The 23007-nt window shown below is 50.9% G+C and overlaps 2 protein-coding genes across 8 annotated transcripts in view; one reads left to right on the top strand and one right to left on the bottom strand.

Moving 5' to 3' along the window:
- Positions 1-470: 470 nt before the first annotated feature.
- Positions 471-19616, top strand: Gbx1 (gastrulation brain homeobox 1). The gene is made up of 2 exons (XM_020176385.2): positions 471-1017; positions 16996-19616. The coding sequence occupies exons 1-2, from the start codon at positions 486-488 to the stop codon at positions 17547-17549; spliced, it is 1086 nt and encodes a 361-aa protein (XP_020031974.2). The 5' UTR covers positions 471-485; the 3' UTR covers positions 17550-19616.
- Positions 19617-20425: 809 nt separating this feature from the next.
- The window catches only part of Agap3 (ArfGAP with GTPase domain, ankyrin repeat and PH domain 3), a 51731-nt gene continuing 49149 nt past the window's right edge, over positions 20426-23007 (bottom strand). For all 7 annotated transcript variants that reach the window (XM_020176368.2, XM_020176367.2, XM_020176366.2 and 4 more), the window contains 5 exons: positions 22791-22945; positions 22597-22687; positions 22223-22445; positions 21251-21506; positions 20426-21116 (listed from right to left, as the gene is read on the bottom strand). In XM_020176368.2, coding sequence (XP_020031957.2) covers positions 20910-21116; positions 21251-21506; positions 22223-22445; positions 22597-22687; positions 22791-22945 — 932 coding nt within the window. In that variant the 3' untranslated portion in view covers positions 20426-20909. The remainder of the gene's footprint in view (positions 21117-21250; positions 21507-22222; positions 22446-22596; positions 22688-22790; positions 22946-23007) is intronic.

Consider the following 23007-nt stretch of genomic DNA (forward strand, 5'->3'; position numbering starts at 1 on the left):
ACAGGCTGGGTGCCGCGAGGGGACCTGGCCAGCAGCTGCCGCCGCCTTCTCGTCGGCCGCAAACTTTCACAAAGCGGCGTGTCCGGCCTCATCAATCTCCATTAATAATAGTTGGTTGGGCCGCGGGGGGCGGGCGGGGTCCCGGGCCGGCCGGCCTGGCCGCTGGGAACGGGCTCTGCGGAGGGAGCGGGAGCCGGGCACGGCGGCGGCGGGCGGAGGGAGGAAGTGAAGCGTAATTTGAGGAAGATGGATGAGTCCGGAGGGCGACACCCCCAGCCCGCCCGCCCGCCCGCCCGCCCGCCCCCTCCCTCCTTATGAGAGAGGGAGCGCGGCGCCGGAGCCTCACTGCGCTGAGCCCGCGCCCCGCCGCCACCTCGGCCCGGGAGCCAGAGCGAGCCCTGCGTGTCCGCGCGGGAGCCCGAGCCGCGGGGCGCACGGCGGCGCCCGGAGGGGAACGCCCCGGGGTGGCCGCAGCTCCCGGCGCCATGCAGAGAGCCGGAGGCGGCGGCGCCCCCGGGGGCAGCGGCGGGGGCGGCGGCGGGGCCCCGGGCACTGCCTTCTCCATCGACTCCCTGATCGGGCCGCCGCCACCACGCTCCGGCCACTTGCTCTACACCGGCTACCCCATGTTCATGCCCTACCGGCCGCTCGTGCTGCCGCAGGCGCTGGCCCCCGCGCCGCTGCCCGCCGGCCTCCCGCCCCTCGCCCCGCTGGCCTCCTTCGCGGGCCGCCTGACCAACACCTTCTGCGCGGGGCTGGGCCAGGCGGTGCCCTCCATGGTGGCGCTGACCACCGCGCTGCCCAGCTTCGCGGAGCCGCCCGACGCCTTCTACGGGTCCCCGGAGCTCGCCGCCGCGGCCGCCGCCGCCACTGCCTCGCGAAGCAACCCGGAGCCGGGCGGCCGACGCGCCGAGGGCGGGCTGGACGCCGACGAGCTGCTGCCCGCCCGGGAGAAAGTGGCGGAGCCCCCGCCGCCCCCGCCTGCGCACTTCTCAGAGACTTTCCCAAGTCTGCCGGGTAAGTGCCGGGGCCCCGCCGGGCCGATCAGGGCGCCGGGCGGGAGGGCGTTCCTCCGCAAGCCCTAGACCGGAACCTACTCGGAACCCCGCCACTTGGCCTGGAGCCCCGGAGTGCCAGGCCCCCGGATCCCGATCGCGCGCCGGTTCTGCAGAACTGACTCCGGTTCAGTTCCAAACACCGCGTCTCTAGGTCCCCGTACCACCCTGCTCTGTCCCCAGAGCTCCAGGCTTCCCCGCACACCCTTCCAAATTACAGCCTTTCCTCCCGGCGTTCTAGAGCTCCAGCCTCGCCTCTGTCTCGCTTTTAGAGTTCCTTCGTTTTTCTCCTCTACCAGGAGTAGGGAAGCTGCAAGGGTGGGATTCCTGGGGACACTAGCAGGACCCCAGGGTGAGGGCATGTTGAGGCAGCTCGCTCGGTAAGGGTGACCGTTCTGGCTTCGGAGGAGATTGTGTTGACCGCCAACGCTCAGATGGCGGGACCTGGGCTCTGTGGATGCAGAGCAAAGGGGGCCTGTGTCTTCTCCTTAGTACTACAGGTCACTCCTGGAACTGGCGGGTTTAGAGGCAAGCTTTGAGAACCAGCTAGGGGGCTGGAGCAGTGCTGATTGGGAGGCCCAGAAAGCCTAAAGGATGGCTGAGTTGGGTGTGGCCTCAGGGCCCAGAGTTACTGATCTGGCTAAGGTTCAGCTAAGAGCCCTGCGTCTTCCCAGGGATTTGTTCCTAGAGGCAGGCAGAAGCAACTCACTTGGCGCCCTCTTGCCTTCCTTATAATCCCTAAAGCCAAAAAGGCTGGAATCCAAAGCTTGTACAGTTTGGTGGGCCCTACTGAAGAAAAACAGGGGCCACATGTAAGTATAGAGGTTCTGAAGCTTAAACCTCTTAGCACCGGGATGAATCCTTCTCTGCTCCACCAACCATTCACTGCATCCAGTTTAGCAGGTGGAAATGACCCCATAAGGAAGGCTGGGGAGGGCTGGCTCTGGCAGAGGCAAGGAGGGGACCAGAGATTGCTGGGCCAGGAGAGGCAATTCCTGATGATAGGTTTTGGCTCTCCCTGGAATTGTTCAAGGGGTTGATCACCCTTCTACATGTCCAGGGCTGCCATGGAACCCATTTTTCCTCTTCTTTTCCCTCTTAATTCTGGGCATTTGGGCTTTGGGCATTCAGCTGTTGTTTTCTGTTTTGTACCTGGTTGGACTAGGAGGATCCCATGACTGAAGTCAGAGCAGTGTCTCTTAAGGAGGATCCTAGGCAAAAGACAGCAGATCTGGAAATGGAAGAAAAAGTCTGCAAGATAAGGGGGCAGGGTGGGGGGAAGGAGCCAGCAGGAGGGTCTTAAGGAGGAAGAATTAGTGGCATTTTCAAATTAGGATGGCTGTGAGGCAGAAAAGTGACCAGGGCAGGCCATCAAAGAGATGACTGAGGAGGCTATAGGAACTGGAGGCGGAGCCAGACACACCTAGGTAGAGATGACCCCAGGTGGAGGGGAACTGAGGGGAAATGTGCCCAAACCAAGGGAGAACAAACAACTTGTCTAGCCTCCAGGTGCCCTCAGTTCTTATTTTGAACTGTAGGTATAACCCAGCTCATTTCTGGAACAGATCGAATATTGGCTGTCAAACCAGATATTGACAGAGAGGAAAAAGCAGAGGAAAGGAACAGAAGAGAGATGTTGGGAAGGGAAGAATAGAGGAAAGGAGCAAGGAAGGAGCTATCCTGGGAGCGTCCAAAGAGTACAAGGAAGAGGTAGGCTGTTTTTCTGAAGGGGGACCCTGCACTGGGCTAATTGAAAAGTGAACTGTTTGTGTGTGTGTGTGTGTGTGTGTGTATAAGAGTTCTGTCCTGGAAAGACTGCAAGAGAGCACCATAAAAATACCAGGGGAAAGGGGGGAGAAATGACACAAACATTGTATGCATATATGAATAAAAAAAATACCAGGAGAACAGGGAAAAGTTTCAACACCAGCAGTTTTCTTTAAAGGGTTTTCAATACTGGGAGGATGGGAGGCTGGCATTTATATGGAGTAATAAAGGAAAGATCTTCCTGACCTAAGAAAGGTTGGAAGCAAAAAAGGGTGCGTGTTGATCTCAAGTACAGGCAAGGGGCTTTGTTGCTGAGCATAATAAGGGAGACCTAATAGGGGCAGGGTTTTGAGAATTGCTGGGATAAAGGTCACCCCTCAGCCCAGGAAGACACATAGCGGGGTCACAGTGGGTGTCACAGAGAAGTATGGAGGGCAGGCTTCAGAGGAATAGTGTGAGCGTAATAGGGTGGGGAGGGGGCTTGCCTGTGACAGGCGCCTCTCCTCACCCTTCCTACAGCTCTCCCAGCCCTCCCTCACCAGCCACTCACCCACCTTCCCAGGTGTAGGTTTCCTCAGAGATGGTTGTGAAGACAAAATGCAGTTCCAGAAATGGCAGGCATGACATCCACTTGGGGAGTGACAGCACAGGGCCATGCTGAAAATGGTGGGAAAAGGACGCTCTGGTTTGGGATTACTTTGGAGAATTTGGGAGAGGTGAGAGTTCTCTGCTGTGAATAATGGGACTGAAACCTCCACATCAGAATATTTGGGGAAACAATGCAGTCTTTAAAGTGCCAGAGGAGGGATTTCCCTCTTACCGGGAATGGGTGATAGTAGGCTGAAGTTATTATTATTTTACATTTGTTTTACGTTTTACAATGACTAGTCCCTTTAAATAAACCTACAGTGAAGGCAGGTCAGTTTGGAGAGTGACAAAGTTTAATGGTTGGGAACTGCAGGAACCAGGAACTGTTTAATTGGCCAAGAGTTAAGGCAGATACCACTCCGTAGGAGAACTGATGAGGAAAACCCAGAACTTTTATGATTTGATTGGAGGAGCAGATGCTGTAATAGAAGATGAGATTTCTGTACTGTGTCTAGAAATGATGGGGTGGGAAAAGGTATCGACAATGGCAGACTGAGAAGAATTCTAGAGTTAGAGCACTGGGGAGCACTGAGGCCAGCTGAGGACAGCCTTTCAGTAGGAGTGATAAAGAAGAGAGAATTTTGAACTAGTAGGGAGGATTAAAAGATGAATCAATAGGGCTAGGGGTGTAGCTCAGTGGTAGAGCACTTGGTAGTCTGGGTAAGGTCCTGGGTTCATCCCCAACACCACACAAAAAAAGTGTGAATCAACAAAAGAGCCCAAAGTAGTACTGTGGTTAGTAGAAATATTACAGAAGCCACATACATAATTTAAGAGTTTTTATTGGCCACATTAAAAAGATAAAAGAAACAGGTAAATTTAAGGTTAATAATTTATCTTACTTAACCAAGTATGTTCAAAATATTACCATTTCAGCAATAATCCATATAAACACTTTTTGATAAGCTGTTTGGTAGAAAGTTCATCAAGTTAATTTCTACAGTAGCACAGATAGAATAATTCATCTATCCCTTTATCCATGTCTTTCCCCACCCACCCAGTGGTCTACCTACCCACCCATCCACCCATTATCTGTGTATCTACCCACCTATCTCCATATAAACACTTTAATGTGCTATTTCATATTCTCTATTCGTACTAAGTCTCCAAAATCCAGTGTGTATTCTAAGTCCCAACAGATCTCACTTTGTGCTAGCCATGTTTCAGGTGGCCTTAGTGACTGGTGGTGACCACATCCAACATGGTACATCTAGAGAGTTGTAAGAACAGTCCTATGAGCAGGGCACTGGTGACTCATGCCTGTAATACTAGCTATTTGGGAGGCTGAGATCTGGAGGACTGCAGTTTGAGGCCAGCCCAAGTATATAGTTCTTGAAAATAATCAGAACAAATGGATTGGAAGCATGGCTCAAGTGGTAGAGTGCCTGCTTTGCAAGGGTGAAGGCTTGAGTTCAAACCCCATTTCCACCAAAATAAAACTAAACAAAACAAACAAACAAACAAAAAAACCCCACAGTTCTGTGAAAGAGTTGGGGGAAGATGGAGGTTGAGAATAAGTCCTTGGCATATTAGGGATCATGGAGAGAAAAGAGCAGCAGGCTTTCAGTGACAGGAAACACAGGATTCTGACCCAAGTGGATCAGAGATGGTCTCACGTATGTGAAGGTGCGTGTGAGCTCCAGTGGAGAGTAAGAGAACTAGCTTGTCCCGTGCAAAATTTGGAGCAGATACACATCACAGAGATGACAAGCGAAGAGGTGCTCGGTGCTGGGAGGGTAATGAAAAGAGCTGTCTGTTTGGAGAAATCCTGAAGAAGACTTTTAATCGGGAGTGTCTAGGGCTGAGGATGTGGTTCAAGTGGGAGAATGCTTGCCAAGAGCAAGGCTCTGAGTTCCGTACCCAGCACTGCAAAATATATATATAAGTAAATAAATACAACTGAGAGCATCTAGAGCACTATCTATTTCGAGAGAAGAGGTTGGGTTGCGTGAATGCAAAAGCTTAGGAGGTGAGGCATGACAGATATTCCATGTGTGATTGTTAGGTGAATGATAAAACCATAGGGAGAGACTGACGTAGAGAGAAGGCCAACACTGGACATGATGAAGAAGTGACAACATTTGTAGTTGGGGGTGATATAGAAGATCAGAAAATGTGATGGAACCAACCTGAGAGATGTCATCGTAGTGAACATTATTTAAGAGGACTGAGCAGATAGATTTGCTAATTTCTGAATAGAGATTGCAGTAATAACGGTGATCCTGCAGAAGATCGCGGAGTCTCCGAGGTGCTGACACTCCAGTGCTGATTGCTCTGAGCCAAGCATCCTGATTGTAGCTGGGAACATTTTAGATGACCACTAATTAATTTCTGAATAGTTGCCCATTATCCTAATCCAATCCAAGATACGATATTTACTTGTGAGAGGAAAACAGGAAATGCTAGTGTGGCAGCAAACCAGAGACTTCTATTGCTGTAAACAAGGGGAAGATTTTATTTTAGATGACGGAGACCCAGAGTGCGTTTTCCTGGAATTATTGAGGAAGGTGTGCCGTGTGAGTGACTGCTCTGCTGACTTTTATAGAACCGCAAATGTTGTGTTAGCCTCTTGGGATTGGAGGAACATTTATTTAGTCATTATGACACACAGATTCAGTCTCAGCTTTGTCACTCTTCAGCTAGGTAACTTTGGCTAGCCACATGCTTTATCAACAACATTTTACTGTGTGTCTGTTGGGGGCTTACTGTGGGCTGGCGGAGTGGCTCAGGTAAGCATGAGGCCCTGAGTTCAAACCCCAGTACTGCCAAAGAATTTTTTTTCAACTTATTATGTGCTTAGTATAATCAAGACACTTTGGACATTCACTGTCACCTAATTCTTGAGGCTTCAATTTTCTGGTCTGGACCAAGAGTTTTTGTTGAGGGGATTTTTAATATTCCTTTTCATTCCTAGGCCTTAGTGTGTATAGCAGGGTTCTTACCTGAACTCCACCAACCTCTTCTCAGTGGGTCTATCAAGTACAGGGGTGGGGAGGGGAGAGAAATTATGTCTTTATTCTTTTTGTCTTTTTCTTTTTTTGGCAGTACTGGGTTTGAACTCGGGGCCTCATGCTTGCTAGGCAGGTGCTGTACCACTTGAGCCATGCCCCAGCCTTGTCTTTATTTTTAGTAACTAAAATTCAGGGTTTTTTTTTTTTTCTTTTTGCTGTACTGGAGTTTAAACTCAGGGCCTTCACCTTGAGCCACTCCACCAGCCCTTTTTTGTGAAGGGTTTTTTGAGATAGGATTTCAAGAACTATTTGCCCAGGCTGGCTTCGAACTGTGATCCTCCTGATCCCTGTCTCCTGAGTAGCTAGGATTACAGGCATGAGCCACCAGCACCTGGCTCAGTACTACTTCTAACTGTGAATGTAGGCCAAAAATCATCATAGCTTAGCAATATGTGAAGTTTTTGTCACTAACAGAAATCACAGATATTTTTGCTTGAGTTTGCAATCTTTGAAGGGATGTCATTTAATGAATTAATAAAGTAATACAATTATAAGACAAGTTCAGTTTTAAAAACTTGATGTCTATGTTTTACTATAACTGGCTCCAAATATAAAACTGTGTCACAGTTACATTATATAGCTAAGAGCAGAGGTGTTTTGTACAACTAAGAGCTGGTAGGTATTATCTGATGCCAGTGGAATCACGGCACAGAGTGAATGAGGAACCCCTGTTGGAAAGACAGATCGAAATAACCAGAGGACAGTTTTATTAAGAGGGTGGGAATGCAGTGCCAGGGACTTGTGTGCCATAGTGAAGGTCGGTGAGGCTGTTGGAGAGGGTCTCTGCAGCAAATATGGGGGTATATACTACCGGTGATTTTATCCTCAGCGAAGTCTGTACTGGGAATAAAGGGAGAGGCGCTAATTAAAATGATGAGGGAACCGTTTGAGCTGGGAATAGGGGCAAGTGGCACTGTGACTGAGTGCTGGGCAGAGACAAACGTTGCAGTAGGAAGCAGCAGGCAAGGGTTCTGCCTTGGGAGTGAGGAAGAAGGATCTCCCATGCAACTGACTTGCAATTCAGAAATGGAAAGGAGTAGATGTATAAAGGAAGACTCAGCGGGAATGAGAAGGAGACTTTGGTGGGAGGAGAGAACTTGATTCAAGGGAATGAGGAAAATGCCAGGCCGGGCAGGAAAGAAGCAAGAGCATCTGAAGGCGAGAGGAAGCCTGGGTTCTGAGCCGCAAAGGGGAGGCCAGAGGTCTGCGCTGGACATGTGATGGTGGCGGAGAGAGTTACCAGTTTGGAGTAATTTGGAGGTGATACTGATGAGATTGGGGGGAGGGCGGAGCTTGGATTTGTTGTGACAGAAGAGTGGCCTGCACAGGTGGTGTGGGAAGAGACAGCTCTTCTGCAAGCAGTTGTGCAGCCGCGTCTACACAGCCACCGAGGAGCGGGGAGGAATGGCCCTCATGTAAAGAAGGGAGCATCTGTGTCTGTGTTAGGAGCAGGGGCTGCGGGGACCCACAGAGACTAGCGTTATAAGCAGAAGGCACTGTGCAAAGACAGGAGTAAGAGAAACAGAAGCACTTCTGACCTGGTGTGGTGGGGAGCAGATTTCCTGACTGTGAAGTAGGAGAGGATGGGATTACAACACAAGTCATGGAGAAGGTGGAATTGTGTCTTGGGAGCAGTGGAGAGAGAAGTGATGCAGAGGTGTCCTGAATCCTGAGGGCAAAGGCCAAAAGCACTGTGTACTAGGATTCCTTGAATTATGAACAGACATTCCAAGAATGTAACTGGACCATCTTGGGGCTGGAGGAGTGACTCAAGCATGAGGTCCTGAGTTCAACCCCAGTACTGGCAAAAAAAAAAAAAAAAAAAGAACTGAACTGTCTTGGCCAAATTACCCCTATCTGCTTCCTCATTTAGTAAGATTAGGAGGTTGGAATTAGGTGATCTCAAGGGTTGTTTCCAGCTGTACAATTCTGTTTTACTTTAATGCTCCTGAGTTTGTTTTTTAAATTTTTAGAAAAAAAAAAAACTTTCTTTGAGATGGGGGTCTCACTGTGTAGCCCAGGCTGGCCTGGGACTCATGGTCTTCCTGCCTTAGCCTCCCAAGTACCTGGGATTACAGGCATGTGCCACCATGCCTGGCTTACAATTCCATTTTTATCTATAAGGATACTTTTATTAATAAATTGTTTCTTTATTTTTAAAGGTGGCGTGAGCAAAGGGCCTAGTAGGGAATGTTTTGTTTCCCAGGGTTGATCATGGAAGAGGAGAAAAAGGAGGAGGAGGAGGAAGAGGATGAGGATGAGGAAGACTGTGTGCATCTTGGGGTGAAATCAGGCCTGGGTCTTTGGGTGGGAAATCAGGGATTGAGGAGGGTGGCACCAAGTGATGGCTGTGCACAGTTGTCTGTCATGTGTGAAATAAGTGAGAAAGATGTTGGAGAAAAGCAGAAACAGATTTTGTCTAGGCCGAAGATGGGATCATTTGGGATGGCTGTTACCTGGTGAAGAAGGAAGCAGTGAGAAGAGAGGCTATCATGGAATCAACTCCTGGCCTCTCTGTTACTGCTTTGTCTGGTACAGCTGTTATGGTAAGGTGACACTGGAATTCAGCCTTATTACACCGAATGTTAACAAGGCAAGGTTGTGGAGCGCAGAGGGGCAAAGAATGCCGGGTACAGAGCTCAGTGCTGCTCTTTCTTTGAGGTCCATGGTGAAGCACTAACCTTCACAGTCTCCATGTCCTTCCAGTCAAACCAGGGCCTGGGTGCCCTCCCCACAGTTACAGATCGACGAGATCTTTGTGCAGAGGCCAACTGTTGATTCAGGGACGGCCAGCAGTCTAACACAGGTAGACCTCCAATTTGTCCTTGACTTTTTCTCCTGCCTTTTGGTCTTCTTGTCCCACATTTTGGTGTCCTTTGTAGATCTTGGGCTCCCTGCTGTGCCCCACCTGGGCCTGTTCACCCTTCTTCTCCATTAAAAAAATGCCTCTCCTTTTTCCTTTTTTCTTCAAAATTCCTATTCCTGTACCATGCCTGCTTTATAAGTGCTGAAGCCCTGAGTTCAAACTCCAGTCCCCCTGCAAAATTTTCCTATTCCTGGACTGAAGCAGTGGCTCAAGTGGTACAGCACTTGCCTAGCATGTATGAGGCTCTGAGTTCAAACCCCAGTATCACAAAGATAAATAAATTAATTAAATAAATAAAAATTCTATTCCCTCTCAGTGTGAGGTTAGGAGCAAAGCCAATGAATTAAACCAATTCTCATTCAGGCGGATTAAGGAGATTTTTAGAGCCCAGATGGATTTCAGACTGGTGGAACTTTAGTGGTATTATTTTGAATGATTTCAGGTAACTGAAGAGTTGATTTGAATGGAGGTATTGTGAGCCTGGGGCACGGAGGTTTTCGTGGCTGAAGTCAGGTGGTCATTGCTACTTCTAGTGACAGTATTGCCTTTGGTCAGATCCTTTGGCTCCTGGTGACAATAGCTCGATTCTAAGCTAAAGTAGGGATTTATTGATCCACGTAACTGCAAAATACCTGAGCAATTCCAGAAAGTCAGGTACTGTAGTTAGGTCTGTGTCTTGCTCCTCCCTCTGTCCTACCTCCTCTCCTAAGGCGGCTTCTTCATCTAGTGAAAGGCAGGGGAGGCCGCATGGAGACAACATGACATAATTGTCAGGTACAGGTCACATGCCAACCTGTGCTCAGGACTACAGACAAAGAACAACAGGCCCACTGGGTACTGGGCTGTAGGGGAGAAACACCCCTAAAGGAAGTGGGTGCTGCCACTGAATGACAGAGGAAGGGGCCCTGGCAGGAGAAATAGCTTAAAGCAGGCATCTGCCTCACCCAGAAAGACAAGAGCTGACCTCCAGCAGCTTTCAGGATGAGGCAGAGATCCTGGCAGGAAGCGTTTAGCTCCCCACTGAGTGGTCAGAGGACTGAGGCTCTAAAAGTGACCTGTGATGAAGGCAGAGAGAGATAAAGACAGCAAAAAATTACTATCCGTCAAGGAGGCTGGCTGGTTTTGCTCTGATTCCTACATAAGGAAGCTCTACTGATGGATGAGGGAGAAAGTGGTAAACTAGAAGCTAAAGAAAATTGATATTAAAATGAAACTGTTTCCAGAGTTTGGCAGTTTTTCTTCTCTTCCTCCCTTCCTTTCTTCTTCCTTCCTTCCCTCCCTTCCTTTTTTTCTTTGAGACAAGATCTTGCTATATAGCCCAGCCTGGCTAGGACCTTACTATGTAGCCCAGGCTTACCTTGAACTCTCTATCCTCCTGTCTTGGCCTCCCCAGTGCTGGAATTACGGGTGTATACCCTCACACCCAGCCTTATTTTTTTAGTTAGTGCATATGTTTTCAAATAAAAGGAACACTGACTGATAAGATGACATCAAAGACACCAGGAAGGGCAGGAAAAAGGGGGAGAAAGATCTGGCTGGGATTTTGTCTTGGAAATGCTAATGGCATGTGGAGCTTGGTGAGTGAGGCCTCTTCTAGGGCAATTCTGGAATCTTCTCTGAATCCTCCAAGGGAGGATTGCAGTGACTAGGCTGGTCTGCGGTGACAGGTAAAAGGGATGGGGTCTACATGGATTCGATAACAAGGTTATTTACCCAGGCAAGTGCTGTTACTGCTAGTGGGAGGGGACAAGAAGATATTTTGCTAGAAAAGAAGGAAGGAGATTAGCTGGAGAGTAAGAGACCCAAGATTCCAGACATGGTGCAATGTCCCTAGCTGTGTGACTTAGGAAAATCATTTCATCTTTGTGAAATTCCATTTTCTTTTCCTGAAAACAAGGTTAGAAACTCTCCTATCACTACTAATGATAGCCTTGGACCTGCTGTACTTCAGTGAGTGGCTTGAAGGTAAAATAAGAAAACAAATGTGCAATATGTTTTGGAAAGTTCAAGGCTGCCAAGTGTCAGAGGCTCACCCCTATAATCCTAGCCACTTGGGAAGAAGCGATCAGGAGGATCGCGAGATTCGAAACCAGCCCTGGCAAATGGCTCTCGAGACCCTATCTTGAAAATACCCACCACAAAAAGGGCTGGCAGAGTGGCTCAAGCATTCGAGAGCCTGAGCCTAGCAAGTGTGAGTCCCTGAGTTCAAACCCCAGTATAGCCAAAAAGAAAAAAAAAATGTTCAAGGTCTCGCAAGGGTGCCCTTGGCAATGGTAGTGTTAGTGTGCTGTGAGCTCCGAGCCCTGAGCTTGGGATGGTAGGAGCTTCCCTGAACTGGTCATGAAGCTGAATGGGGATCTGGATGTCAGTGATGGAGAGAAAGTCCTGCTTACAAGGAGTAATGACTGCTTGAGTCCTGGGAGGTGTGGAGAGAGAAAGTAAAATAAGGCAACCTTAGTGCACCTCACCTTATGGGAGGGAGGGTAGCCTAGTAGCATCATGAAACTCCTGGGGCTGAGCCAAGAACAAACTCAGAGTGAACTGGTGGTCACGACTGATGGGAGAATGTCCTGTCCTGCAAAGGAGCAGGACAAGAGCTGTGCCATGATGATGGCAAGAGGCATCCATGGCCGTGACATCTCTTTTGGAAGAAGACCTGCGTTTTTCCCCATCTTTTGATGCCACCCAAATTGGAATTATGCCTGGAGAGGGTCAGCTGGCCTGGGAGGACCAGGGGGAGGCTCCTTGTCCTGTGGATGAAGTGGGGAAATGTTAGGGAGGTTGTTTTGAAGTAGAGGGACAGAACTGAGGGACTTCTACCACCAACAAGGACGAGTGACTTTTGAGTGAAAGAAGACAGTGCAGGTTTTGGAGTCTAAACTGGCCTGCCACCCCTTGGTGCCTTTTACCTCCAGCTACAGGACTCCACTTCTCCATGGTGCCAGTCTGGGGCTGTATATTCTTCCAAACCCTCTGCCTCAGCCTCCTGAGTGCTGGGGTCATAGTCGTGTGCTGGCATACCCAGCCCTGTATGTTCTTTCTTCTGGGGAAAACCTTCCATGGAATCTGTGGCCCTTGATCTCCTTCCCAGGATGGCCAGACCTTTACTGCCATGGGGCTTCTCTGCCCTTTCTCTGGGGAGCAGCCTCTGGAGGTGCATCCTGAGTGCTGCTCTCTGGAGTGGGGTTAGGGCTCCTGGCATGGACTCTACAAGGAATCGTAGTTCAAACCTTGTGATTCTGGTTCTTAGGAAGATAGCAGTCTCCAGACCTCCCCACAGGGAACTGGTATGTTCTCCTTGGTACCTGGCATACCATTCAGTTTAAAAATTTCATTTTGCTTAAGGTATTTTTTATCAGAATCATTACATCCAATGGAAAATTTTCAATGAAGTTTTGCTTTGCTGATCAAGTTTTTTGTTCTTATCAGTTGATAAGCAAATCTCCATTTGCAGATGCTTTGTGGCTATTCTATTTTCTAAGCCCAATTGCTCTAAATCAAATTTTGCAAATAAAAATTTTTTCATAAATGTTTGCGGCTTATATTAGGTTTTTAGTCAATAACAGTATTTTTAAGTTTAATTTTTTTACTCTTTTACCATTAGTATTCATTATAAATCACATAGAAGAAAAGGGCTTGCATTTCTTTCTTAGGAAAGTCAGGAGGAACCACAGGGCCTCTCTGCAGTTTCTCATTCCTCGTTGCTGTGGGTTCTGCAGCGCGCCCTCTGCTGGTGGAGTAAAAAGCAACAGCAGGACCAAAATGCCTTTGTTCCAAATGCATCAGTTTTCTAAGGGAAAGGGCAGAGGTATTTTTAAACACACCCCTTGCTTTCTCCCCCTGAATTTTCCTCTGTTTTCTCCTTTCCTCCTTGAGACCTTCAGCCCTTTGTCTGGCTCATCATTTAATTCTCCGCTCTTCAACCCCACTCCTCTCTGGCTTCAGCCCTCTTTCTGCCTGCCTCGGCCTTTCCTTTTCTCTCCCATCTTGCTAGTCTCACTCATTGTCCCAGATGCTGTCCTGTGAGGCCTGTGGCTGTGCTTTGGTCTCTCAGCTGCTTCCAGTGCCCCACCCCCATCCCACTCTGTGAGTTGCTTATCAGAGTCCTCAATGTCACAATCATAAAGGCTCAGAGAGAAAACTCTTGCCCCTGCCGTTCAACATCCCACGGGAATCAAGAAACCAAGAGAGGGCATGAACCTCTGCTCCTTGTATGGCTTGCAAAGCAGCACGGAAGGTGGCCTGCTTGTGGGGGCTGGATTTTATGATCTGTCTGAAGACAGAGGGATGGATGAGGTGACCTCGGGAGGGCTCTGCCAGGTAGAGGAGCTGAGAGACTCATCTCAATCATCATCAATTTAGATTTATTGGACGGCCCCCACCCTGTGCTTGGGGCTGTACTAAATGGCTTCATCCTTCAAGACCTGAAATCTACTTTCTGCCTTTTTAGCACTGTTTAAAATATTGTACTGTTGGGCTGAGTTTTTATGAGTTTTTGTTATTCATTCTGTTATTATTTATTACAAAGTATGTTTTACAAATTAAAGGCAGAGAATTTAGTGATGATGTTGGGATCTTTCTTTCTTCTTTCACACTGGGGTTTGAACTCTGGGCCTGTGCTTGCTTAGGTGGGCACAATACCACCTGAGCCATGTCCTCAGGCCCTGCCCTTCCTTTCTTTTAACATGTTATAGGTTTCTAAATCCTACAAGTGTCCTCCATGCATGTGTGAGTTCCAGGCATGCTGGATGTGGGTAGGATAGTATTCCTGGGGGGTTTTGTGGGTCCTGGAGCTGGCGGGGTGGGGGGAGAGATCGCAGCAGACTTGAGAGAGGAAGTTGCTGGATATGGAAAGAGGAAGAGGGAGAGGCTGAGAGCACACATACCAGTGCTGGAAGTAGTTTCTTGTATTTAATTGACAAATATTGACTGAATATCTCCTCTGTGCAGGTCATTTTTAAGATGCTGAAGATACAACAGCAAATAAAATATAACCAAAATCCCTGTCTTCATGGAGCTTATGTTCTAATAGGAAATTTTCATTTTTTATTATCATTAAAAATTTTATTCTCGGCAGTCCTGGAGTTTGACCTCAGGGCCTTGTGATGGCTAGGCAATGCTCTACCACTTGAGCCATGTCCCCACCCTTTTCTGTTTTACCTGTTTTTCAGATAAGATCTCACATTTTTGCCTGAGGCTGGTCTCAGGTCCTCCTAGCTGTGGCCTCCCAAACAGCTGGGATTAGAGGTATGCACCACCATACCCAGCTTATTGGTTGAGATTAGATGTTGCTACCTTTTTGCCTGGGCTGCCCTGGAATCTCAGTCTTCCCAATCTCTACCTCCCAAGTAGTTGAGATTAAGGTGTGTGCCACCACACCTGGTGCTAGATTTTAAAATAAAGTTGATGTATTGTAACAAAAAATCTGAGAAAAAAGGTAGGGAGTGTTGGGATCTGAATTCTAAGAGAATAATCAAGGAAGGTCTCCATGATGCAGGAAAGACCTGAAGGAGGCAGGGTACAAGCCAGTACAAGCGAAGAGGATAGTATTCCAATGGAGCAAAGGACAGTGATGGCAGGGGGACAAGGAGCCAAGGAAGCTAGGTGGAGAGGCCAATGAGCCAGGTCAGAGATGAGGCGACTTGGAGTAGAGGAGGCATGGAGGAGTCCTGTTCTGGGCATATTTGAGGGGCGTGTTTGTATGTGGTTTGCACATGGACTGTAAGAGAGAGGAGTGAAGAGTGGTGTCAAGATTGATGACAGGGATGATGGAGTCCCACCAACCAAGGCAGATTAGAAAATGGTAAAGAGGAAGATGAGCAGGAGGGGGACAGGCCAGGGTTCTGTTTGGGGCATGTGAAGTCCAAGACTATGGAAAACAGCTGGGGAAGAGCTCGCAGAGAGGAGTGGGGGAACCTGGCTGTGAATCTTACAAAAAACAAAATGGATGTGGCCAGGGACGAGCAAAGGGAGAAAGTCTGAGATGATGAGGTGAGTCTGTGAAACGGAAGCGCATCGCCGCTGGACAGTGCTTCCTGCAGACGGTGCCCATGGACGGAGGGCAAGCTGCTTCAGGGAAGGAAGCCATGGATGGGAGCACTGTGGTGAGACAGCTCGGCTAGGGTGAGCAGTAGAAGGAAGGAAGCAGAGGAGAGAGGGAGGGTGAGGAAGCTGATAGGGATGGAGGAATGATGGGGACAGGCCCCCGGAGTCCTGGCCTCTAGGCAAACATGCCCAGGGTTCCTGGGGAGAAGGAGCAGGTGTGGAGCAGTGAGGGGACAGGCGATTGCAAGTCGAGGTGGGAGAGTTGGCTGAGAGACGGGGGGCAGGGGGTCTATCTGTACCCCTTCTCCTACAAAGCTCTTCACTGCCCTGACTTGTGCTCCCTTTGAGTTGGGTTCTCAGCTGCTTAGAGAGCGCCAGTGATATGTGGGACGCTCAGACTTCCCACTCATCCCTCGGCCTCCCGCTTCACAGGTGACCGAGCACTCTGGTTCTTCCCTATCAGTTGTCTTTGGACTTTGGGCACAAAATAAGGGAGTTTGTAAAACTCCAACACTGAAAATGTTATCTAATGCATTATTTGCATTCCTGACAAACACATCAGTGGATAAGAATAAAACCAATGGTTGAATTAAATTTTAGCAACTATGTGTGGATTGAAAATTTTATATGCTGGAGATTATGAATAATCAGTTACCTATTAAATGAAGGAAATTTCTACCTTAGCATCTCCTCTGTACCCTCCCTGTTGCACTTCTGCTCTTCCCCTTCCTCTCCGCCCTCCCTGCAGTCCTCCCAGCTGACTCAGGCTGTCTCAGGAGTCTAGACCTGAGCAGAAGCCACTGTCTGCCCTGCTCAGGTTGCAGTGGCTAGGAGAGGTGGGAGGTGGGAGAGGATAGGTCCAAATCAAATCCCAGAGTAATTCGGAGAGAGTTTGGCCACAAAGAGGTAGGAAATGGAAGCCCCAACTCCCAGGTCCTTATTGTTTCTTGAACCCAGACGAGGTGTGGGACTGGATGACCCTGAAGGTTCCATCTGGAGAGTCTGTGAGCTAGGTCTAGTGAGGCAGGAGGCTGAGGGGTGGGAAGGGAGAAGATGACGCAGAAGTCAGGAGGCAGCTCTTGCTGGTGGGGCCAGGTTAGGGTTCTGGGGAGGACAACGAAGGCCAGTAGCCCTGGCCTTCCCCGTTCCAGAGCACCACCCCTCCCTGCAGTGGTTCTGGAAGCACCCAAGCCATCTCCCGCACTGCTTCATTCTGGGGTGGGTTTGCAGTGTGGGACACCAGGGCAGTGCTGGTCCCTGGCAGTGGAGGAGACTGGGAGGTGGTTGGGGGTAGGAAGAATGAGTTGGGGTGGTGGAAAAGCTGAGGGGTCATTGTCCACACGAATTGCCTCCCCACTTTTCCGTGGTGAAATCTGTGCTGGTTAAAAACCTTTCTTCCCATTCTTTGTCTTCCCTTGAACCTCCCTCCTCTCGCTCCCCACCTGGACGTGCCATCCTGTCTTCTCTCCTGCCCACCTCGTCCTCTCCTTGCACCGTTTCCTGCCATTGCTCCCTGTTCCTGGCCATGGCTCCACGTGCCTCCTCCAAACTGTCTTTTCCTCACCTCCTCCCTCCCCATCCACTGGTTTCTCGCTCCCCACAGCAGAGGGGAAGGTGTACAGCTCAGATGAGGAGAAGCTGGAGGCCCCAGCAGGAGACCCAGCGGGCAGCGAACAGGAGGAAGAGGGCTCGGGCGGTGACAGCGAGGACGACAGTTTCCTGGACAGTTCTGCAGGGGGGCCAGGGGCTCTTCTGGGACCTAAACCGAAGCTAAAGGGAAACCTGGGGACTGGAGCTGAGGAAGGGGCACCAGTGGCCACAGGGGTCACAGCTCCTGGGGGGAAAAGCCGAAGGCGCCGCACAGCCTTTACCAGTGAGCAGCTTTTGGAGTTGGAGAAGGAATTTCATTGCAAGAAATACCTGAGCTTGACAGAGCGCTCCCAGATCGCCCACGCCCTCAAGCTCAGTGAGGTGCAGGTCAAGATCTGGTTTCAGAATCGCCGGGCCAAGTGGAAGCGCATCAAAGCCGGCAATGTGAGCAGCCGTTCTGGGGAGCCTGTAAGAAACCCCAAGATCGTCGTGCCCATCCCTGTGCATGTCAATAGGTTTGCTGTGCGCAGCCAGCACCAACAAATGGAGCAGGGGGCCCGACCCTGACTGTGCTCCCAAAGACTGGAGGATCTACCCCCTACCCCGGGCTTCCCTGATGCTGCCTGGGTTCTGTGGATTCAGGCTGCTCCCCAGCCTGGAGATGTGGGCGCTCAGCCCTGAGCCCACTCGAGAGACCTTCAGGACAAGGGACTTCAGGGGTTCAGGTTCTAATCCCTGAGGAGCTGCAGGGACTGAGGCAGACTCCTGGGGTGAGGAGGGCTTGAAGGGTTCCTCGGTTAAGGTCCTGGACAGTTCCTTGACCGAGTGGAGGAGTCCAGGGCACCACCAGCCAGGAGGCTTGCAGCAACTTATTTATTTTCTGTAAAGTTTGTATATATGGAGCTGTCTCTGTCTGTCTGTCTACACCCCAAAGGGGGACTGGCTGGAAAAATTCTGTTTTCTCCATCCTCAGCCAGAGTTTGTCTCACCCTACTGCTTTGGCTTGGGCCTCTGTTTAGTACAAGGATATGCCAAGACATGAAGTGGGACTGTCACTAGTCTCTGTGGAAATTCTTCAGCACTTTTCCACTCCTGGGCTTCCCTCCCAGCACGGCCAGCCACTTCTATACCTCCTGCTTCCACTGGGCCACTTGGGTTCCCTTTCCCTATGAAACGGGCAAGCCTCTTCTCTCTGCTCTTTTGGGGAGGTGTCTCACTTAGGGTGAGACTCACTCATATTCGCTCTGAAGGCAGAGGAAACACAAACATGATCCTAGTTTAGCTGGGTTATATCCAGGCTGTCTAAACACGTAGAGCTCACCATCTTGTCAGTGACTGGGGGACAATGTGGGGCTCAAGGAGAAAGTGCTTTCTCTCAAAGGGCAATGGCTCTGTTCAACTCTGACACCATCTGGTAGTTCGGACATAAGGGCAGGCAGGCCGCATTTGGGCTTCAGCTGTCACAGCATTGACTGTTCTCTTCACTGCACCATTTGTGAAATGTAGGATATGACAGCCTCTCGTGTTGAGCAACAAAAAAGTGGGTGAAAGGCCACTGCCAGGTGAACAGGACAGGAGTGAGTGTATGATGGTTCTAGAAAAGTGTGTGCTGGAGCTAGGAGTTAGGGGCTTTTGGATTAGAACTGTTAGGAAGCCAGGAACCATTAGTGGACAAAGTAAACCCCAGGATCGGGGCTACAGATACACTGAGGACAAAGGATCGTTATAGAAACCCACTGAGGGCTGGTATCACGGTAACTGGCTTCTTGGGAAGAAACTTGACCTGTGTTATTAGGGAGAGGAGCTAGTCAGAGCTAGAACGGAGTCATTGAGAAGAGAAATAAACAGGTTATGAATGAGGCCAGGAAACTAGTTTTAAGGCCAGGGAGGAAAGGTAAGATAGCTTTAGTCAAATAACTGGCCAGCCTCTCGCTACAGGGCCCATTCCTTTTGCAATTCCTCATCCCCTAAGTGGCAAACTAGTCTATGCCCTCTTGACTCAAATAGGTGTTGAATGCCTGAGACCAAGATCCATGTTCCTTGGCAATTTGTGATTGGTCACTAATGGATCAGTGTCACAGCTTTCCTGTGAGGATACACAGACCTAGGCAGCTTGTCTCCATTCCTTGGCTAGTTTTCAGCAGAGCTTAAGATTTCAGCTACATGTAGAGTCCAGACCTGCCCTTTTCTCAGCCTGTTCTGTATCATGGCAAGATCCTCTGATCCCTTCCACTCGGCCAGCTAGGCAAAGATGGATGATGGCAGGAGCTGCTGCCTCTTCAGCAAGGCTGAAGCAGAGACCCTGTGGCTCCATGTCCCCATGGGGTTGGGGGAGGCTAGTGAGCACTGGGCAGAAAGGCTGAAGAGGACCAGCCACCATCAAGGCCTGGTCTGGCCTGCCTTTTCCCTTTTCTTCTGGCTTTCCCTGAGGCCTACTCAACTGTCCCCAGCAGTACCCAGCCAGCCCAAGCAACTTGCCTTTAGCTCCCTAAAGTCCTCTGAAGAGGACTTGCCATCCTTTCCTGAGCCCAAGAACTCAGTCCTGCACCTACCCGTGGCCCTGTCTCTATTCTACCCTGAGCTATGTGTAAGGCTCTTAACAGCCTTGCAAAAGGGGATGTGGACAAAGAAATAAAACTCTGGTTTCCTCTCTCAATAGTGTTACTTGGTTATTTGCCTACACATAGGTGGTGCCCATGCAGAGCACAGCCCACTACACAGCCACCTACCCAAAGCGTTTCAGAAAACACAGACACCAGCAAAGTGGTTCTAGGTATGGGGCGCCACAGGTTCCTGAGCCAGGAGCCAAACTTAGCAAGCTCTCATCCTTCGAGGACCAGTAAAGGGAAGGGTTTCTCCAGGTTTTCTTTTGAAGGGATGCAGCTGGAAGGAAGAGTGGGCCATCTGGCTGAGTTCTGCCCCCAGGCTTGGCTTGGCAAGCTGCTAGTGGGAGTCAAGGTGGCCTTTTGTCACCATTGACCTGCCTCTCCCCTTTCTCACCACAAAACCTCGATAGGAGCAATTCATATTACCACGCAGCTGCCCTAGTCACCCTGTGGCATCCTCCAAGTTCTTCTCCTGGGTACCACCTCTGGTATCTCCCTGCACGCCTGGTCACACAGGCTCACTCTCTTTGGGCACACTTTGGCCAGTGCGGGATGTGGTATGAGGTTACTACAGAGGCCATTGGAAAGCTTTCTGAGCTGGGAAGGAGGCACCCATAAGAAACAGGTGTTCTTTCATCAGGTTCAGGTTCTCTGTGCCCCAGTGCTGACAAACTCAACCCCACCCCTGCCAAGGAGTAGGAGGCTGAGGGCAGCCCAGGGCCTACGCTCAGTGAGAGGGGAGAGGATCTGCGAACACAGACAGCGGATGCCAGAAGGCAGAGATGAAGGGTATTCTCAGAAGCGCAGAGGCACAGAGATATAAAAGGGGAAACAAGGCCACACACAGTCTGGTTTATTAGCTCATCATACACACACACCAAATATGTACACAAACATAAATACTCCAATGTACAAATTTTACATGGGACTCACAGATTGCCCCCTTTCCTCTTTCATCCAGCACCCCCCATCCTGTGCCCTGTCCTTCCCTACTGTAGGATAAAGGCTTGTGGGGGCTGGCACCAGGAGGCAGGGGTCTGGAGGAGGGAGAGGTCCTGCCCCCCTCTCCTCACAGGCACCTCCAAAGGGTCCTGTCCTTTCTCAATGGCACCGTAGGGCAGAGGGCTGAACAGCACGCTCCCTCTGCTGCAGCCGGATCCCAGACCTCTCATTGATCCTTTCGCCACTCCTCCCACATTTCCTCTCCTTCTTCCTTTTGCGTGTCCCTGCTTCTCCATCTGTGTCTGTTTTCCCAGGGCCTGTGGTAGGAGGGTCCCTAGATCATGGAGTCATTCTGGTCCCTCTGCCCTCCTCCTCGGCCTCATAGGAGGCTTGGGCTGCGGTGCAGCTCAGCAGAGGGGTTAGTGCCATTGGCAGGCTCTCGGTTAGGGGTGGGTGCTAGGCCACAGCCCTCCCCAGGACAGCCATGCTGGATCAAGATGTCTGCACACTCCTGGCTGCCGGCCCGGCGGGCGTAGGCCAGTGGGGTCAGGCCTCGGGCGTCCCGGCTCCTCACATCCACCCCGTACTGCAGGAGAAAGCACATGTTCACAGTTGGCATGACATGGAAAAAAGGCCTCAGTTCTGGAGGAGGAGAGGTAGCTTTTGAAGTTTGGGGTGAGAAGGGGAAGGCCAGGGCAGTCAAGAGGCACCCCAACTTACCCAGATGAGCAGCTGCGTGAAGACCACATTGGCCATGGCGCTGGACAGGTGCAAAGCTGTCCGCCCATCACCGTCCCCATACGTCTCATTCACCTCCTCTTTGGACCCATGGGCCAGCAGCATCACCAGCAGCCGCAGGTCATCTTCCACCACCGCCCGGAGCAGCTGCTGCCCCAGGGGCACATCTGAGCTCGGCAGCGGAGCCAGGAAGAGTTTCTGCTCATACTTGGCCCGGATCCAGCGCTCTTTCTCTTCTCTACAAACACAGGTCCATCAAGGCATGAGTCAGGGAAGGACACCGAGTCCATGCCAGCGGGTGGGGGAAAGGAGTCAGGAGGGAAACAAGAACCCAGGAGGCGAGGGACAGGAAGAGCCAGCGTAAGGATGCACAGGATGGTGTGAAGAGAAAGGGGAAGCCCAGAGGACTCTGGACATTCAGAGGCAATGGGCCTCATAAAGGGGGCTGTACAAGCAAAAGGAAGGGACACTGAAGGGGCCCCCTAGGGGCAGCAAAGATGTGGGGGCAGGAAGAGTCCAGGCAGGCCTGAGTGGAGCTTATCTGGCTGTCAGAACTCTCTCTGATTGGCAGTGCTAGAATAAAGCTGGTGGGGGCCACAGAGACCCTATCTACCACCCTTTCTCCCCTATCTATCACCCATTCTCCCCATCTCACTGTGCAGGCTGGGGCAGTAGAACCACATAGTAATAGGGGCCCCGGGCGCATGCGCCTCCTGCTGGCCCCTGACCTGCTGATAACGGCTCAGAAAGGGCCGTTGTTGTGAGGCGCCTGAGTGACAGGCACCAGCAGGGGAGGGACACCCCCAGGGGCCAACTGCCAAGCAGAGCAACGGCTCCTTTTAACCCTTCTAACTCTGTTACAGCCACAGGGCCCCATTCTGTCTAACCTCCCCACACTGGGAGTCCTGACTGTCCCCTCCTTCCTGCCTGGCATTGAGGGCCCCATCCGCTCACCGACAGGCTTCAGGCCCTGGCTTTGCGTAGCCATCCAGGGCCCCCTCCCAGACGCTGTTGGCTAGGGCATTGCCCATTGCAGTCATGACAGCCAGCAGCTCAGGCGGCCAGTCGTCAAGGTCCAGGGAGCGGACCCGAGACAGGTGAGCCCCCAGGTGTCGGTGGATCCCAGAGCACTCAATACACATCAGAGCACCCAGGTTCAGGCTGGCCCAGTCTGGATCTAGGCAAAAAGAGGAAGAAAGATGCAGCAGGCAGCAACCAATTAAGGGAGCAGCTAGGAAGGCCTCCTTCCCACCCTCTTCCCGCACCCCCCAGGCTTGCAAAGCTTCCTCCAGGAGCTCAGTCCCCAGCTCCCCTGGCATGGCACTTACTGGGGGCTTCACAGTCGATACAGAAGCTGTTGCCACGAACGGTGCGGACAGCCTGCACGGCTAGAGCTGTGTTCTGGTTGCCTAGGCGTGTCTGCCATGCAGCGGGAGAGACAAGAGTAGCTGGTCAGTCACAGGGGTCCTCCCTGTGTCCCTCAAGCCAGGGGATCCAGGCAGGCCCAGCCACCCATGCCAACCTTGTCCTTGGCGCTGCGGCAGCCCTGCAGGCTGGCGAGGATTTGGGCCTGCACACTCTGCACCCACAGCTCCCGCTCCTCTGCTGTAGAGGCTTCGAAGTGCCATGTCTGCCCAGTGAGGGACACCACCACAAACTCGAAGGACTCCTCGGCCTCTGAGGGAGGGTATTACACCATGAGAGCTCCTGGCTGGCGTGCATGCCCAGGGAATGCCACT

This window comes from Castor canadensis, chromosome 2 (genome assembly GCF_047511655.1).
Source record: "Castor canadensis chromosome 2, mCasCan1.hap1v2, whole genome shotgun sequence".
Classification (NCBI taxonomy): Eukaryota; Metazoa; Chordata; class Mammalia; order Rodentia; family Castoridae; genus Castor; species Castor canadensis.